This window comes from Gossypium raimondii, chromosome 4, assembly GCF_025698545.1.
Source record: "Gossypium raimondii isolate GPD5lz chromosome 4, ASM2569854v1, whole genome shotgun sequence".
Taxonomy (NCBI): domain Eukaryota; kingdom Viridiplantae; phylum Streptophyta; class Magnoliopsida; order Malvales; family Malvaceae; genus Gossypium; species Gossypium raimondii.
Window position 1 is genome coordinate 30,105,050 of NC_068568.1, and position 20,532 is coordinate 30,125,581.

The 20,532-nt window shown below is 33.1% G+C and overlaps 1 protein-coding gene and 1 long non-coding RNA gene across 4 annotated transcripts; one reads left to right on the forward strand and one right to left on the reverse strand.

Moving 5' to 3' along the window:
• Window positions 1–3,501: 3,501 nt before the first annotated feature.
• LOC105780671 (AP2-like ethylene-responsive transcription factor At1g16060) lies at window positions 3,502–6,864 on the forward strand. The gene is made up of 8 exons (XM_012605144.2): window positions 3,502–3,905; window positions 4,046–4,128; window positions 4,277–4,285; window positions 4,379–4,467; window positions 4,554–4,627; window positions 4,732–4,782; window positions 5,290–5,366; window positions 5,931–6,864. The coding sequence occupies exons 1-8, from the start codon at window positions 3,754–3,756 to the stop codon at window positions 6,485–6,487; spliced, it is 1,092 nt and encodes a 363-aa protein (XP_012460598.1). The 5' UTR covers window positions 3,502–3,753; the 3' UTR covers window positions 6,488–6,864.
• Window positions 6,865–13,897: 7,033 nt separating this feature from the next.
• Window positions 13,898–16,386, reverse strand: LOC105780672 (uncharacterized). Of its 3 annotated transcripts, XR_008195237.1 has the most exons (4): window positions 16,083–16,386; window positions 15,881–15,970; window positions 15,515–15,620; window positions 13,898–14,898 (listed from the first exon to the last, which is right to left on the reverse strand). It is a non-coding gene; the product is annotated as an uncharacterized LOC105780672 (long non-coding RNA). The 3 variants fall into 3 exon arrangements; XR_001129325.2 differs by lacking the exon at window positions 13,898–14,898 and having other exon boundaries at window positions 15,263–15,620; window positions 15,881–15,955; window positions 16,083–16,384; XR_001129324.2 differs by lacking the exon at window positions 13,898–14,898 and having other exon boundaries at window positions 15,263–15,620; window positions 16,083–16,384.
• Window positions 16,387–20,532: the final 4,146 nt, after the last annotated feature.

A 20,532-nucleotide genomic window follows, 5' to 3' on the forward strand; every position in this document is an offset into this window, starting at 1 on the left:
TTGGATGAGAAGCGAGTTGTTGGACTAGATTTAGTTCGTGAGACTGAAGAGAAAGTAAAGTTAATTTGTGAAAGGGTGAAAGCAACACCTGATAGGCAGAAATCTTATGTAGATTTGAAACGTCAAGATATCGAGTTCCAAGTTGGTGATAAGTTGCTCCTAAAAGTTTCACCTCGAAAGAAAGTTTTTGTAACACCACTAACCTGTATCCGTCATTGTAATAGAGTTACGAGAATGCTACAACAAGTTAACATAAATAAACAAGTAAAATCATGATCATTTCAATATAATTTCTCAAATACATAAAGTAATTGAATTACAATAATAACTTACATTTATGAGGCCTAAATTGAGATTTAGGAACTAAAGAATTAATCTTAAAACCCTTAAGGACAAATTTGACACAAATCAAGAAATTTCAGGACAATATGAAGAATTTCAAAAACAAGGGACACACAGCTGTGTGGTCAAGCCGTGTGGAATGCCTTAGGCCGTGTAACTTTCGAAGTTTGGACACACGACCGTGTCCCAGCCCATATCCTTGCTCGTGTAAGTCATTGAGTTGGGTCATACGGCCGTGTTGCAGGCCGTGTGCTTGACCCTGTAACTCTTTGACTTGTGACACACAGTCGTGCCGCAGGTCGTGTGCTAGGCAGTGTAACACACTGACTTAATACACATGCCCATGTCGTAGGCCGTGTGTGGTACACAACCCTGTGGTAGCCCGTGTCTTAGGCTGTGTGAACCTAGATGAACCTTAAGCATCAAGTTTACCATGTCAAGATTTCTTGGACACTAAGTAATCCATTTACCAGCCATTAGACCTATTTAAAATGTCATTAAACAAACTCATATCATGCTAATTCAACAATCTTAAGTGTCTAACCAATGTACCCTCAATGGTACCACAAGTAAACACACTTATACAACAATATAAATCATCACCCAAACATGCTAATTCACACAACTTAAACTTCAAACCAATATGCCTATCATAGGCACCTCAATTCAAAGCAATTCCATATAATATATTAGTCATACATCTACCACAAGTTTATATCAAACACATCTTCCATCATTCATAATTCGTACATGTCATTAACAAAACATTTACCAAATAAACATCAAGATCATTGTAGTGATGCTCATGTTATCAACTTGCACTTAGGCTCACTCTTTATATAATTACATACTAAAACAAAAGTAATGACAAAACAAGCCTATTACATGCCATATAATCCAAAACAAACATTCAATAACTACAAAAAATGGATGGATAGTGTGACCCGAGTGCTGATTCGATCGTCCAACCTTCAAAAGTATCTACAAGAAACGGAAATTAACACAAGTAAGCTTGTTGAAGCTTAGTAAGTTCAACGTACTAAAAAATTAAATCTTATTAAAGTAAATATAACAATCAATCAAAAATACTTCAACAACAATTTTTTCTTGTCATCGACTATGTCAAACCGATGAATTGCATAATTCAATTCAAAGCTCAAATAATAATTTTCGGGAAAGCATATATGTCCACAACGAAGTCAATTCAAGATGTCAAATACATGTCATGCCATTCAAAGTCATTAAACATGTTATAAAACAGATTTACGACTAGATGAACGACTTACAGATATGAGTACACAAGTAATGCAACTGATAACATGCCACAACACTAAGTGCCTAGCCCTCAGGCTATACATTCGTCCCCATAACACGCTAGATCATGGTAGTTTAACACGAGAGTTCATAACAAATACTGAACCTCGACATACTCAGGAAAAATATATAAAGCACTCCACATCAATCTCCACTCCGACCTCGCATAACACGCTATCATTTAGTTGTACTCTATCTCGCGTTCATTCAGCCCAAGTATTCATATTAAACAACATTTTTCTCAAAAAACTTACATCATCAATAGAATAATTTATATATACTATTTCATATCATGTCATCATACAATTCATATAAATATTAAATTACAATCCATACGAACTTACCTGGACTGAGTTGTAATGGTTGTAGAAGTTCAGGGACTATTCTGTAATTTTTTTTCACGTAAGTCAACAAGGTCTTGATCTAAAATGTAAAATTTCCCAATTATTAGTTTAAATTTCATATTCCAATTTATTTTACATTTTATACACTTTTATTTTTTGAGGATAAGACACATAATATCCTTGGTTAGGATAAAATGGTTTTTTGTGCAGGTACAAATCCTTTTTTGGAGTTTGATTCTGCTTTCCCTTTGTTGGGCTTTTTGTGAATGGTTGTCCATTCACCAACTATTAGAGGTTGTTTACCTCTATCCATAAGGCCTGCTCAAAAAATCAGCAAATATTAGTAATAAATTACATAATTGAGTTTAATAAGTGTAAATTTTTTATTACACATTTTTTTATTATTTTCTTCAAGTGGTATTTCCACAAAATCCTCTTTTATTGATAACCAAATAGATTGTTTATCAATAGTAAAGGGTAAATATTTACATATAAAATTATTTCCTAATAATAAATCTGTCTTCATTTTTGGAAAACAAACTATTTTAGGAATCATAAATTTAACATTGTTTATGTAAATTGGTATATTTTAGCTTTGTATTTTATAACATTTTACTTCCATCTATTCCTAATATTTTTATGGGTTTTTCATTAATTCCCATTTTTCACAGAATCGCATTTTCTCTGCAACTACAAATTGTTGCTCCAAGATCAACCAAAGCATTTAGAGAATATTTTTATATTTTCTAAATTGAAATGTAACTTTAATCATTATTTTAACTTTTGACTTTTTATCAATTGTTGAAGTTTGAATTTCTTCCATTCTAGTTTTTCTAGAATTATTACTAGGTTCGAGAGGAAATATAGGAATTTGTACAGCTTTTTATTCCTATTGGTGTACTATTTGTACTAATATTATCCTCTTCTTCTTCGGTTGATAACTAGAGGGTAAAACTAAATTTTCATTTGTATTTGTTATACAATTATTTTTAAAATACAATTTATTACTTGATGACATATATTCAATAGTACTAACTGGTTTAGAAGTACTAGAACTATTAATTTTTCCATCATCCAATCTCTTGGAATTGATGATCTCTTATATCTAATAATCTTGGCTGAATTTCAGTAGTAAACTTGTTTGGTTCAAAGAGTTAAATAATTTTATTAGTAATCTCTTTTATTTCTACTTCAAAGAGATTTGTATATTCAAGATTCAGTTAAAAGAATTATCAAAATTATGTATCAATGATAAAAAAATTGCTTAAACATCTTTAAATAATTAGGATCAAGTTTAGGATTCTGGATTTCGAATTCGAGGTTCGGAATTTGAGATTTAAGATTTAAATTTAAAAAATTACATAATTATGTATGAATGAAGAAAATTACATAAATTTCATTAAATAATTAAAAGGATAGACGAATTAGGAGAAAGGAGGTGGGGCAAGAAATCCATAAATTAAAGTTTAAACTCTTAAATATATAATTGGGACAGCACCAAGTTCGGTAGGACAAGGGAGAAAGATAACTCAAGCCGGTAAAGACGGCAAATCTACATTAATATTTCTTTCTAGCCGGCCATTTCTAATTTGCTCTCCCTACAAGCTTCCAAACTCATAATATTTTTACTTCTCTTCTTATCATCCCTTTAAATCCCTCTTCCTTGGAGGACTCAGTCATATCTTTTCCATTTTTTTTTTAATTTTATCTCTTTTCTTTTCGTTGAAATACGTAGCTGGTCATCAACATTTTCATGGCGAAATTATCACAGCAGGATCACAAGAACACTACACAGAATAATACTAGCACTGCCAGCAATGGTGTTACTAAGGTGAAGAGAACTAGGAGAAGTGTTCCAAGAGACTCCCCTCCCCAACGTAGCTCCATTTATCGAGGGGTCACCAGGCAAGCTATTTTTAGTTTTTTTATGTATGTATGTATGTATGTATGTATGTATGTATGTATGTATGTACGTATGGTGTTTTGAATTCTTGATTTCTGTCAGTACCTAACTTCCTTGTTATATATGCTGAGTACTGTTTCAGACATAGATGGACAGGTCGATATGAAGCTCATCTATGGGACAAGAACTGCTGGAATGAATCACAAAACAAGAAAGGACGTCAAGGTTCATTACCCTATTTTTCTTTTCTTTTTCTTATTGATCTTAATTGACTTATACTAGAAGCTGATGAAGGTTTTTTTTTTTTTTTCTCTCTTCTTCCTTTATGGTTGCTGGTGTGGTGGTTTGTTGTTGCTAATTACACTCCATGCAGTCTATCTTGGTATGTTTAATACTACTTTGAGTGGAATTTTTAATGCTATTCTTTTATACGTTTATTCTGAAATTTGGGATTTTTTTTTTTTTACTTTTTTAGGTGCTTACGATGATGAAGAAGCAGCAGCACATGCTTATGATTTAGCAGCACTCAAATACTGGGGTCAAGATACCATCCTTAACTTTCCGGTAAGTTTATCTCTTATATGTGTATATATATATATATGGTTTGTGGGAGAATTGAGGAAGAAACTTATTTAACATCAACAATGCAGTTATCAACGTACCAAAAAGAGTTGAAAGAAATGGAGGATCAATCTAGAGAAGAGTATATTGGATCATTGAGAAGGTGAGATTAATGACTAATCCATTACATTAATCCACTCAATCAAGAACTTATAAGTATTGGATTGAAGACACAGTTAAATCATGCATTTGGTGTTGAATTTTCAGGAAATCTAGTGGTTTCTCTCGGGGAGTCTCTAAATACAGAGGTGTCGCTAGGTATATATATATATATATATTCATATCTTGTTTTCCTCATCATCTTAAGGGGTAAAAGTATCATAGAAATTTTTGTATTAAAAGTTGGATTGCATTTTAGCTCATTTAATCAAAAAATGAGCAAATTAATTCCTATATGTTAGATCAAAAAGTAAATTGATCTTTCTGTTAAAAATTTAGTCCATTTTTACTGTGAAAAGTTAGTCTACATATGTCAGCATAAAGTATACATGGCACACTATGTGTCATTGTCTAGTTATTCTGTAAGCTACACATGTTTTTAACAGCACAAAGGGATTAATTTTTTAACAAAAATGATTATTTTCTCTTTATCTAATGTATAAGACTAGTTTACCTATTTTTTTAAATAAAGAATTTGACTGTTAATACATAAAACTGTTTTGGATGCAATATAATCTATGAGATGAATGATCTACAACATCTCAAATGCAGCATGATGCTACAAAATTTGGTGTTATTTACATGTTTCTCAATGTGAATGAACAGACATCATCACAATGGAAGATGGGAAGCACGCATTGGGAGAGTGTTTGGAAACAAGTACCTGTACCTTGGGACATATGGTATTTTGAACTACTCCTTTGTTTTCTTCATCTGTCTTTGCTTCCTTGTAAGAAAAAACAAAAACAAAAAAAGCGTAGGTAATCATTTTGGTTTTAGGTGGCCACATTTAACACTTTTTCTTTTGGCGCATTGGTATGATAGTTTGTGGAAATGGACATTCACCTATAGATGCATTAATGACTTGACTCTATTTCTACCCAATAGCAAAGGGTAACTCATTTTTTAGGTTGATTGACTAAAATACTCCCAAAATCAAGACTGAAAACGACATGTTAGCTTATCAGAATCCTTCAAGTTATTGTCAAACAAACATTCATTAATCATATCTGTTATCTCTTTATCTAACTAACTATCCAATGAGGCCAAGCACATGCTACAAGTTATGTAATTTCCTTGGAAGCTAACTGGGGCATGCATGCCCAACTCATAAATTCACACTGTTTTAGTAGGATGCAATGGTCCAACCAAGGTTTAAGCCGCCGGTTTTAATTAAGAAAATTTTGAGAGCCAAATCTAAAAATAATTTAAATTGAATTATTAGATCTGTTGACTGGGTTTTGCAGCTACTCAGGAAGAAGCTGCCACAGCATATGACATGGCTGCAATAGAGTACCGGGGATTAAATGCTGTCACCAACTTTGATTTAAGCCGTTACATCAAATGGCTTAAGCCTAACCAAACCAAACCTGAAAATAACCCTAACCCTAACCCTAATATCATAGACACTACCACTACTTCACTAGTAACACCAAACCCTGATCAAGAACTTGATCTAACCTTCTTCAACGGCAACAACCACAACCAGCAGCTACAAGAATCCGATGTGATTAGTGAAACCTTGCTGACTCAGCCCCGACCGGTGAATGCCACGTCAGCCCTAGGGCTTCTCCTTCAATCTTCTAAATTCAAGGAGATGATGGAGATGACATCCGCTGCTACCGATCACCGCCAGTCCACACCAATGGTATCGGAACCAGTGCGGTGCGGCTTCCCTGAAGACATACAAACCTACTTCGAGTGTCAAGATTCCAGCTGTTATGGAAATGGGGATGATCTCATTTTCGGTGAGCTCAACTCCTTCGGACCATCAATGTTTCAATGCGACCAGCTTGATGCCTAGAGGAACTAGAATTTCAGTGCTTAAAGACATCTCTTGTTTTTATTTATTTATTTATTATTCATATATAAACCAATAAAGGTGCATGACTTAACAAAAAATAAATATGCATGTGTAGAGATGCTTTGTGAATACAAGACTAATGGCCTTAGGGATCAGAATATTGGATGAAGTGGAGGATTTTAGATTTAATTTTGCCTAGAAAAGAGGAGAAGAATATATATATATAAATATATATAGCTTCCTTATTGCAGGGTTTGAAGTCGAGAAAGATGGTGGCCAATCAATACATTTGATTCATTTCTTGTAGATTAGAGAAGAAATAAATATTTGTATTTAATTTCTTTATCTATCAATAAGAATCATCATTAAAAATTAAATGTCTGTTAACAACTTTATTTTCCTCGGCAAAGGTTAAAATTATAAAAAAATATATATATTGCATGTAGGTGGTTCCTTTTTGTTTTATGGATTTCTTCCACAGTAGCAAGCTCCCCATCAGCCCACTAATTAGGTGCGTAGCATTAGACTCATTTAACAAAGTTTTAGTATTCACACCACCGATAATAGCACGGAGGATTAAGGGTGGATGGAATTAAATGAAAAAAATTTGAGTTAATTAAATTGGTAAGTTTTATTTTATTATTTTAATTTGATTTTAAAATTTTTGGAATTTAGTCGAGTTGAATTGAGTGAAATAGTTTGAGTTAAATTAAAATTTTAAATATGTCAAATTAAAACATTGTTATAGCATAACTAATTTCATGTTAGAGCACATAAATTTGAAACCATATATATTTAAAAAATTCAAAGCAAACTAAGAAAAAACAAGATACTTTAGTATGATAAACTTGAACCATTAAATAATTTATTTAGATCCCAAAATTATTTATTTTGGAATATTTTTAAATTTTAAATTTTCTTTATATATTCTTTAGAATTTTTTTTTAAAATTTTTATAAATATTTTGAATTTTAAAAATTATTTTGATTTTTTTATAATTTTTATTAAAAGAGAGACCAATTTGCTCATTTTCCAAGTTAACAGGGACCAAAGAGGTGTTTACACCAATCTATTTTTCGAGCTATTCGAATTATAAAATCTAACTTGACTATAGAAATCGAAACTCGAATTACTCGATTTAATTAACTCAAAATTCATTTTTTTCGGTTTTTGTTAAATTAAATCCAATTTTACTAATCCTAATAAGCCTTTGGAAACGTCTCCCACCAAGCTGACTTCTTTTTGGAACCATCCCTCCACTTTCAAAATGTTCTAACTCCACAATTGTTATAGCATTATGATTTGCATAATATTTAATATTTTAATAAAATGGCATGCTGTTCGTTCATAAGATGAATTATTTCTATAGTTACTTTGATAATTCAGGCATCCACTTGCCAAGCATACAAGTGTTTTTATATTGAAACATACCAAATGTATATACTAATTTATATATTCAAGATTTAAAACTTTAGCATATAATATTATTATATTTTTCAATATACAGAAAATTATGTTTATGTTTCTTATTTTCACATATAAATTATTGCAAGATTATAGAAATGAATTTCATTAATATAAAGAAAAACTTCATATATTAGAGTATAAAGGTAAACATGTTAGACAACTTTTGTTGCAGAATTTAAATGATTTGAGTTAATTTGAAGTAATTAAAAATGATAAATTTGATTATTAATTATGATACTATGAAATAATAATAAATAAATGTCTAATGGATTAATTAAGATTACAAGTATTGATTAGGCAATAAACTTAATTACGAGGAGTATTCATTGTTGGAAATTGTAGATTGCAAATTCATCATTATTCATGAGCATTTATTAAAAAGTGATGATTTATTCAATGAATACATTTGATTTCCATTGGACATGTTTTTTGTAAGAAGTATGTCCAGCGGAAATCTAATGTAAAGGGTTGTGGCTCTCCAAAATAGTGTCCATTGAATGTATATAAACAGAGGGACTATGGCGCTCACAAGTATTATTTACAATCAATCAAATTTCAGAGATTAGAGTAAGAGTTAGGGAATTCCTCGATTTTGCTAATCAAAGGAAATTCAAAAACTTCATTGTATCCCGGGGGGACCTTTGTCTTAACCCTCTAGCAACTTTGTGTGGGGACAAATAGATCTCTTTGGAAAGCTTCACTCACGCCTCGAAGTCTACTGTTTTAATTCCATATCGTCTTTGGATCTATCATCTTCACTCAAATTCTCCAACAATCAAAGAGAACTAATTGGAGATTGCGATGGAGGCTACCACTGCATTCAAAGTGATGAACCAAGAGTTTGTGAAACTTAACTGATTTGATGGCTCAAACTTCAATCGCTAGAAGGACAATATATTTTTCGTTCTTACCGTCTTGAATGTGGCATACATTTTGGATCCAAACTTACAACCCATGGAGGATCTTGCCCCAATGCAAACCCCGAGGAAATTACGAAAGTGGCCGAACTCAAGAAGAAGCGCGAAGAAGACAATTTCACATGTCGTGGACACATTTTCAACACCTTGTCTGATCGATTGTATGATCTCTACTTGTCGATGCACTCCCTAGTGAAAATATGGAAAGCTCTTAAAAAGAAATACAACACTGAATGATAAGGTATCAATAAATTTTTAATGATGAAGTATTTCGAATTCAGAATATTCAATAGTATTCCGCTCATGGATCAAGTCCATGAACTACAAGTCCTTGTAAGTAGGCTTCATGATATGGAAGTTGTTATTCCAAAATTGTTACAAGTTGGGGATATAATCTCGAAGCTGCCCTTGTCTTGGAACAATTATCGAAAAAAACTTCTGTATATGAAAGAGGACTTCACTGTAGAGAAAATACTTAGGCATTTGTGTATTCAAGAAGAAACTCGGAAGCATGATGCGGTGTATCTTCTCTAAAGTTCTAAAGTGAACCATGTGAATGAGTCCAAGAACTCTCGAAATGGAAAGCGAAAGGCCACATTCGAGACCAAGGACATGCAAGACAAGAAGAAAAAATCTCACAATTGTTATAATTGCAATAAGAAAGGACAAGGATTGTAAACCTCTCAAAAAGAATCAAGATGCCACAACTTCCAAAGCCAATATGGTAGAGGATTTGGACTTAGTGACCATGGTTATGGAAGGGATCGAGAGTTTAGAGATTGGTATGATTACCAAACTCAACATAGTCATGACCGATAAGTCCTATAATTGGTGTCTCTACTCCGGAGCTACTGTCCATGTGTGTAATGACCGAGAATAATTCAATAGTTATGAACTAGTGGCAAACCGTGAAGTGCTTATGGGCAACTATCAATTGATTAAGATTCTCGATCAAGGGACGGTGGAACTCAACTTCACATTTATGAAGAAATTAGCTTTGACCAATGTGTTGCATGTTCCCGATGTGAGAAAGAATTTAGTGTCTGCGAGTCTTCTATGTAACAAAGGGTTTAAGGTTATCTTGGAATCCAATAAGTTAGTATTGCTTAAGGGTGATATATATGTAGGAAAAGGATATTGTATCGAGGGCATCTTCAAGTTGAGCATTGATATGAATAAAGTTAATTCTTTTGCTTATACTGTTGAATCTTATCCTTTGTGGCATGCACGTTTAGCACATTTTAATTTTAAAACTTTACAATCTGTGAAAAAGAATGCTTATATCAATCTAAGTAATGATGATTTTGTGGATAAATGTAAAGTTTGTATTCAACTAAAATTACCAAGAAGTCCTTTCCTAATAAAAGTGAAAGGAATTTGCAAGTATTAGATTTAATCCATTTGGATGTTTGTGAATTAAATAAAACTCTAACAAGAGGTGGAAAATGATATTTTATCATTTTTATAGACAACTTGATTTACTTATGTGTATCTCATGAGATGTAAAGACAAGACTTTTGATATGATTAAACGTTTTAAAGATGAGGTTGAGAATTTGTTTAGTACAAAAATCAAAGTGCTTCGTAGTGATAGAGGTGGTGAATATTTTTCAAATGAATTGAATGTATTTTGTGACGAACAAAGTGTGGTACATGAGTGTTCCACGCCTTATACTCCGCAACAAAATAGTTTGGTGGAAAGAAAAAACTGTACTTTAATAGATATGGTTAACTCGATGTTGTTAAACGCTAAACTTTCATGTAATCTATGGGGTGACGCATTATTGACTACATGTTATATCCTTAACGGAATACCATCGAGAAAATTTAAAGTATCTCCATATGAGTTATGGAAGGGTCGGATGTCAAACTTAGATTATTTTAAAGTGTGTGGGTGTTTGGCTTACTATAGAGTTCTTGACTAACAGAGAACAAAGTTAGGACCAAGAGTCGTCAATGGTACATTCGTTGGATATGCCTAACACTCTAAGTCTTATCATGTTCTTGACTTAATGTTAAATACGATAATTGAAACAAGAGATGTTGTATTCATTGAAAATAAAATTTTCAATGATTCAATGGATTCGAAAAAAGAATATCAACCAATGATCTCAAGTGATCAAACCAAGAGAAGTCTTTGTGACAATAAGGATATAGAGCCGAGGAAAAGTCAAAGAGTGAGAAAAGTAAAAGACTTTGGTCTCGATTTCATTTTCTCGCAATCTCTAGCATTTCTCATTGAGGGAAATAAAGAATCTGTAATTAGGAAGATCCCCATAATGTTTAATGTGGATGGTGATCCACAATCCTATGGTAAAGTTATGACTTTTAGGGATACGACATTTTGGAAAAAGGCAATCAATGATTAAATGGATTCAATATTGTCTAACAATACTTGGATTCTAGTTGATCTTCTCAAGGATTGAAGCCTAGGTTGGTAGTTCTCCAACAGGGGGTCCTCTAACCTTTAAGGCTAGGTTGGTGGCAAAAGGATTTAGGTAAAATGAAGGCCTAGATTATTTTGAAACCTATGCACTTGTGGCTAGGATGACCTCCATTCGAATTCTTATGACATTTGCATCTATACATAAGTTACATGTACATCAAATGGATGTTAAGACTACTTTTTTGAATGGTGATCCAGAAGACGAAGTCTACATAAAATAACCAGAAGGCTTTGTACTTCCTGGGAATGAATATAAGGTGTGTAAGTTGATCAAGTCATTATATGGTTTAAAATAAGAGCTTAAACAATGGCATGAGAAATTTGACTTGGTTATCTTACCATATGGTTTTTTTACATAATGGTGCAGATAAATGTATTTACACTAAATTCACCGATAGGTATGATATAATTATTTATCTCTATGTAGACAATTTTTTTATTTTTGGGACGAACATGGAAAGTGTTTGTGAGACCAAAGAGTATCTAGCCTTGGATTTTAAAATGGGTAGATACAATTCTAGGTATAAAAGTGCAAAAACATGAAAGGGGCTTTGCACTAAGCCAATCTCACTTTATCGAGAAAGTATTGGAAAAGTTCAAACACTTGAATATCAAGGATTTGAACAGTCCATACGATTCAAAATTCAAGTTAAGTGAGAATAATGGAAGGGAAATAGTGCAACTTGAGTACGCCAACACAATTGGAAGTCTAATGTATGCAATGCATTGCACTAAACCCGATATCGCAACTTGAGATTTCCACCGACGACACTTCTCCAAAAATAAGACTGCCATCTATAAGATTTCCATTGATGACACTTCTCCAAAACTAAGATTGTCATCTATAAAAAATAAAAAATAGATGAGTCAATCTCAACCCTCCAAACAAATACATGTCTCTTTCAACAATCCATCTAACCTTGCCAATCGCAGAAGCATAGAAAATCCTTCAAAACAAATAAGAAATAGGTAAGGGCTAAGCGGATTATCTTAACATAGTGCTATTTGTAGGAAAAATCATTCTCTAGTAATCCCATTTATGCAAATTTAGTAGGAAACTGATTTGACGCAGTGCATCATTAATTCAATCCAAGTCATATTAAGCCTCATATGTACCTGAATGGCTTCGATGAAATTTCATTCTACTCGGTCATATGCCTTACTCATATCCAATTTTAAAGTAAAAAACCCTTTCAATCCACCATGATGGTTTTAAAAGAAAGAAGGACCTCATATGCTAATAAGATATTGTCTAAAATAAACCTTCTAGGCACAAAGGCATTTTGTGCAACATCAATACGTTCATTAAGAACAAATCAAAATCGATTTGCTAAAAACTTGGAAATAATTTTAAAAAAGACATTACAAAGACTTATGGGTCGAAATTTACTCATACTACATGCATTTTCCTTTAGGATCAAAACTATAGTCGTACCATTAATCTTATCTGCATTAATCTCTTTGTTCAAAACCCGCATGCAATAGATTTTAATGTTCGATTCGACTATATGCCAAAACTTCTGAAAGAAGACAGTTGGAAAACCATTGGGACTCGATGCCTTAGTAGGATGCATACCCTTAATAGTTTGCAGAATTTCTTCCTCCTTGAAAAATGCTAGAAGAGAATTATTCATATCTTCTAAAATGCAATGATCAATTCTTGTAAGCAGAAATTATGGATCACTTTCCCCTTGTAATGAGAACATATCAGTGAAGTAATCCTTTGCTACAACTTACGTAGACTCATTGGAATCAACCATTATACCGACCCAAACCATCTTCCAAACACCTTGTCCTATTTATTCTCCTCCTCTGATTGGAAAATAGACGAAATAATGCAGTATTCCAGTCATTGTTCTTAAGCCAATTCACTCTTGCTCTTTGTTCCCAATAAGATTCTTCCTTATCAATCTCCTAATTCATCTCCAACTTCACATCTATTCTTTTCTTAAAGATATCTTCTTCCAAATCCATATTATATAGCTCAATAAGTCGATCACACTACAACAAAATGGGCCTACCACGACACTTTTTTTTTTATTTAAGACGACGCAAAAAAGGTTGGCATAGGTGTCGCGACGCTTCTCCCGGCGCTTCCAAAAAGGTTGTTTTTACTACAGTTGGCATAGGTCTCACGACACTTTTGAAAAAACGTTGGCATAAGTCAACATAAGCCAACCATTATTGAAGGGTTGGCAAAGGCCTAGTCAAGGCCGACCTTTAAAAAAGGTTGAGATAAACTCGTCTAAGGCAACCTTTTTAAGATTAGGCTAGACATTGTCTAAGGTAACCCTTAAAAAAGGTTGGAATAGACCCGTCTAAAGCAACCCTAAAAAAGTTGGGATAGACCTTGTCAAAAGCAACCTTTAAAAAGGTCAAGATAGTCATCTAATACAACCTTAAAAAGGTTGGGATATACCTTATCTAAAACAACATTTAAAAAGGTTAGGATAGACCCGTCTAAGACAACCTTTAAAAGGTTGGAATAGACACGTCTAAGGTAATTTTTTTCTATTTTTTATTGTTTCAATATTAATATATTTTCATAAACAGTTACAGTGAATAATGATAGAAATTGTGCTTTAAATACAACTACAAAATATTAAATTAAAATTAAAATAAAGGTTGAATATTCATTACAAAAATTGATCCAAAATTAAAATACACTAACATTTAGCCGAAATGTATACCACCAACATTCAACCCAATGTACAAAAGTAAAAAAATAAAAAAGTTCCTAAGACGATGAACATTGATATTGATGTTATACTACATAACAGTTAATACCGTATGAAATTCCAACTTCAATTCCAAGACACTCTGCTGATCTCTTATTTCTACAAGGGTAGCCTCAGGTAGTGAAACATCTCCAGATCCAAGTATACCATATTTCTAAAAAATACTGTTAAAAACTGTTAAAAAAATAAAAATTGTTTCCTTAGACATGAAGGCTTAATATGAAACTAGTAGCTTGTGTGATATGAAACTTAGTTTATACTTTCCTTAGTTAAAATAGGATTATGTTTGCATTCATAAATGAGTTAAAATAGATATAGACAATGAGCTTTTAAATTCAGGAAAGAACAGAAATTGCAGAAAATTCTCAAAATTATATCCGAGCAATGCAATAAAAAGAATCCAACCATATTCAGCTCTGAGAACCATAGATGTTTTACGAAATTATTTAGCATCAACTATTTTGCCTTGCTTCTACTCCCAAATTGTTTCTTAAGAAATGCTACCACATAAAGTGAATAATGAACTTTTTTATATTAGATTAAATTTTCATAGCAATGCAGTTATTGCCTTTTTTTTTCCCATTTAGCAGCACGCTGAAAGATTCTAAAGTTCTAACAAGCAACAAGTACACCCATGAAAAGGCTTAGACTTAAAAGCTGAATAAGCAAAGATGCAGAAATGATGAATTTTCAGAAAGAACCAAGAATTATAACATATGTAGAACTATACAGCCTGATAGTCCCTGTTCTGGATAAGTCCATTTGCATAAAGCTTGGCCACATAAGGACAAATTATTTCTAACAATTTATTATTCACATCAGAAGCATCTTGCCCTAGTGGAACCTGGAAATATTGCAAGGAATATGTTACTTTTATTAGAAATAACAAACAACAAATTTCAAAAGAGAAAAACTTTTGGATACCTCAATCAATTCTATCTTTCTATTTTGAACATATGGACTAACATCATGGACTAACATATAAGTTGGTGAAGCAGAAATTGGATCACAGGAGACACCATTAACCAAAGATGAACGTATGATTTTTTAGGGTACATTTCAATAGTTTTTTTTTCCCAGTTTTGTAGTTTGATGAGAAAGAGATATAGGTTCCTGCATTGCCATTTATACCATTGCAAGAAATTATGTACCTTTTTTTTTCACTAAAAAAAGATTTAGTCTACTTGCTTAATATAACCACCAAGAAATTATAAAAACTGTATCTTCAAAGGCAGCAACGGACAGTTAATAACAAGTGAAATACAAGATCCAGTAATACACTAATCATCGACATCGATACACGTATATATGTATGTCAAGACAAAGCAGACATAAAAGGTATGAGTTCCCAACAATTTATCCTTTCTCATGTTGTTTTCTTTTTTAAAGAAAAGGACCATAGTGCATGGATCTATGTCCATATTCACATATAACCAAAAGCATAGTTAAATTAATTGTACCCATTTTCATGCAGCAAAGCATCCCAAATGGCATGAGTAAATAGGTTCCAGAGTAAGGTCCAGTTCAGTCCTCCTCATTTCTGTTGCTTCTTCCTGGTATGTGCCACTGCAAAAATTGTAAACTATAAACAATCAAATCTTTTAACCAAGCTTTTGCCACTTCATTATAGACAACAGAAAAAGAAAGCTTATGTGGATAGCAGGCTGCTTTGCTGAATAATGGCAACCAATGTAAGCATTAAGGTTACATGACAATTTCAAAGCACAATGAGAAGACAATTGTAAATTACATCCTGGTGTTGCAGTCAAAGCTAATATTCTACACTAGCATTGACATTAACTACAAATTTAGGGTAACACTAGCACCTTTAATAACTTGCTCCATAAATGCTGCCGCCAACAGCATGCTCCAAGATACAATTAAATTCAAAAAATCAAAACCTGTTTCCAAATAAACTGTAAACGATCTCAGCAGCACTCTTGTATTTAGTAACAACCTCAGCACTGTTATGATGTTAACAACTATATCAGTAGCAAAATTAAAGGTTGGAAATATTAGATGCAATACCTATAAATCCGCCATGGGCGCCAATTGACGGCCCAGAGAATGGAAAATGAAACTAAACCCAAAATTGCAAAAAGGATCCTAGAAATCAAACACGCCAGAGCAACCTCATCCCCTTCCATGGCTTCCTTCTCTCACCTTCAAACAACAAGCAAAATCCTTCCTTTACATTTCAAACTTATAATTAAAACACTCAAAGCAGTAAAAAGAAAGAAGAAAAGAGATAAGGTGTATTAGGGTTTTCTTTTTAGTCTTGTTTGCGAAATTGGCAAAAGATTAAAAAGTTGTAGATGAAGACACAAAAAGAAGGGAAAGAAAAAGAGTATAGTTTAAAATAGGGGTGAACAAAATTTGATTCGACTCGAAAAAATCGAAAAAAATTCGAATTTCGAGTTAAACGAATCGAGTTATTCGAGTTATTCGAGTTATTTGAATCAACTCAAATTTTTTCTTCGAATTTCGAGTTCGAATCGAGTTGAGTTTTCGAATTCGAATAACTCGAATAATTCGAATATCAAACTATAATATTTTACAGTTTTACCCTAAACTCCCAAACTTTTTTACTTTTCCCTCAAAACTTTTACTCCTTCCCACTTTTCTCCCAAAACTTTTACTCTCCTCCCCTCACAACCCCCAATCTACCCAAAATTCATTTCCCACCAAAATTTTACTCTTCCATTCATTTTTTTTTTCAAAATTTTACTCTCAAAAACTCTCAAAACTTTTTATTTTCCCCTAAAATTTTTACTCCCTCCCACTTTTCCCCTAAAACTTTTATTCTCTTCCCATCCCACCTCCCATCTACCCCAAACCCTCCCTCCTCCAATTTTTTTTTAAATATTTTCCCTCCAAAATTTTACTCCCCCTATTTACTTTCCCTCAAACTTTTATTCCCCAAAACTTTTTATTTTCCCCCTAAACTTTTACTTCTCACCATTTACTCTCAAATAAAAAATTAAAATTATCCAAAAAAAATCACTAAACATAAATATTAATAATTTTATTTATATATACTATTTATATTATTAAATTAAATTTCACATTTTATATTATTTATATTATTGAATTGTTTAGTCATATTGAATATTTATATTAAAATTGAATTCTTAATTATGCCATAAAATATTAGTGTTAAAATTTTATATTGGTATCAATTTCAAATTTTATTTTAAAATAAATTTTATTAAAAATCATATTTTATATTTAACATATTTTTAATTCCAAAATACATAGTGACAAGAATCCGAAGATAATTTGACCGTTGCCCCCCAACGGTAAAAAAAAACTATAAATACCCTCACCCCTTTTTATTTTTTCACAAACAAATCCTCTCTCATATTTCCTCTCAATTCCTCTCAATTTCTTTCCAAAATTCTCTCAATTTCCTTCCAAAATTCTCTCAAATCCATATTTAATTTCAATTTCCTCTCAATTTCCTTCCAAAATTCTCTTAATTTCCTTCCAAAATTCTCTCAAATCCATATTTGATTTCAATTTCCTCTCAATTTCCTTTTTTTAAATAATTTTAAATTTTTTTATATTTTTATAAATCGTAAAAATTTGTCCGATTTCATAAATGGCCGGATCATTGACTCGTCTTGATAAGCATCACATATCGGTGGAACAAATGAAAATGGTAAGTGTTAAATTTAATTTTTAAATATTATTTAAGAATTTTTTATTTATGCATTTTTAGATAATTATTAATTTATTATTTGTTATAAAATGAGGTAGATCGGGTATTGGAATACAATATCCGGAATATGTATGCTCCTCCATCACCGTTGGTAGAGAACTACATGCGGGAAGCGGGTTTTTGGCACGTGGCGACGGTAGGCCGGGGATACAAGTTGTACCCGAAACTGATCAGTGCGTTCATCAAGAGGTGGAGACCCGAGACGCACACATTCCATCTTCCATGTGGAGAGTGCACTATCACTCTAGAAGATGTCCATCTGCAATTGGGATTCTTGGGTGGATGGGCACCCGATCACCGGTCCGCCTAATCTAGCAATTGGGAGGCGGTGTGCTCTGAGCTTTTGGCGCAATTAGGAGAAAATGGAGGAGGTAAGGTCGAGATGAAATTTGGTTACGTGACACATTCACTGATCCGAATGAAGATTCAACCGAAATTGAAAGAATCCGATATACTTGGGCATACATTCTTCAAATAATTGGAGGTTATCTGATGCCCGAGACGTCACGGAGCCGCGTACATCTAAGATGGCTGCTGAAACTCGTTGATTTTAGAGCAACCGGTGAATTCGGTTGGGGGTCTGCCGTGTTGGCTACATTATATCGAGAGATGTACGGGGCGACGCGATGCGACCGAGGAGAGCCAAAATCGGAGGTTGCCTGTCACTACTGCAGTTATGGGCATGGTTTCGCTTTCCATTTCTACGTCCTCGACTGAACCACCCATATACATTCCCACTTATAACGAGGTAAATTTTATATTACATTTTACAATTATTATGTAGATTTTTAAAAATAAAAGTATGCTAAAAATTTATTTAATTAGGTGGAACCATTTGACAAGTTATGCTGGATTACCGTCCTCTCTTGAAGATGTACGGCTTCTATTGGACCAACGATCGGAAGCAGAAATAAGTATTATTGCAAATAGATATTTCCATACATTTGCTAGTCGATTGGTATTTAGTATTTAGTATTATTATGTATATAACTAATATTTCTATCATGTTCATATAGTTTGAATGGACATCATACGAGGATCCGGCAATTCGGGCAGTAATTCCGGAAGAGTTCTTACAAAATCCGAACGCCTGGCACGTGAAAGTCGTGTTGATCAACTACGCAACCATCACTACACCAGAACAGATTTTTAGCGGCGTTTTTTTAGGCCTTTAGCGGCGCTTTTTAACGCCACTAAAGCCATTTGCGGCGCTTGAAAAAGCGCCACAAAAAATGCCGCTAACGACAACGTCGCTAACTTTTGCGGCGCTTACAGAAAAACGCCGCTAAAGATCATGTTCTTTAGCGGCGCTATGAAAAAAAGCCGCTAAAGATCATGTTCTTTAGCGGCGCTTAGGAAAAAATGCCGCTAAAGATCATGTTCTTTAGCGGCGCTTTGGAAAAAACGCCGCTAAAGATCATGATCTTTAGCGGCGCTTTGGAAGAAAACGCCGCTAAAAGTAATGTTCTATAGCGGCGCTTGTTCAAAAACGCCGCTAACAGTAGTGTTCTTTAGCGGCGCTTATTTCACAAACGCCACTAATTTTAGGATTTTTTTAAAATAAAATTTTCTATTTTTTTTTCAGCCCTCCTGCAACAACAAATCAAAAGCAACCAGATCTAAACTAACCAAAAACAATAAATTTATATAATATTTCAAATTAAATGACTAAATAATATTAATTGATATAAATAAAAGTGAATTCATACTTTTCTTTACAAAAACGTTAAAAGTTAAAATAATAAAAATATTTATTCAATATACACTATGACGGCGGAAGTTGCGACTGCTGAAACATCTTCATCATAATCTAAAGCTGTTGTTAAAGTTCATCGTACTTTTTTTTCTGCTCTGCTTCTCTCGATGCCGCATCTTTTTGAAGTCGTAGTTGTAGTTCTTCATATTTCTTTTGAACCTCTGCTTCTATCGCTGTTTCTCTCGCTGCTTCTCTCGCTGCAGCCTCTGCTTCTCTCTCTGTAACCTCTGCTTCCCTCGCTGCCGCCTCTGCTTTAAGTTGTTGCTGAAGTTCTTCATATTTCCTTTGAACCTCAAATGTGGTCGCTTGCATCTAAGCCATCTGGTCTTTTAACCTCTGAACTTCAGCTTGAGATTGACTCCCCGAAGCCATGTATTGGTGCGAGCTCAATCCAAAATATTGGGTTGGGTTGATAAAAGATCCTTGAAATCGAACCCGACCATACTTTTCAGGACCCAAAACTTCAGTAATAATCCGGTTATCAATGTCTTCAAGATGAACAGAACTATCACTAGAAGCAATCGCTTCGTACTCCGTCTTTTTTTCCTTTAGTTTTTCTTAATAAATAAATCACATAGTTACGAACGCAATATATATTAAAAAAAACAAATGGAATATAACAATAGTCGCATTACAAGCAATGAATTAAACCATTAGAAAATAAACACTATAAATAACTAAAACAAGTCAAATCGTATTAAGTAAACGTACCATAATTTCACCAGCTTCAGGAGTCATAGCAGATCCATTTCTCTTCTTATGTGTAATTTCAAAAAGTTGAAGGCGTCCAACTTTTTGACCGGATGACAGTTCCTACAATATAGTAGTAAAAATATTATTTAATAGAAAGTTATACATATTTGAGAATATTAAAAAATTAAAAATACCTCCGCCTCAGCTACACATGCAAAACTTCTCGACCCGACTGTGTGAGTGAATTTTTGTTGCTGCCGGCTACTTTTTCCAACTCGTTCACAATCCTACGTTATAAAAATTTTAGT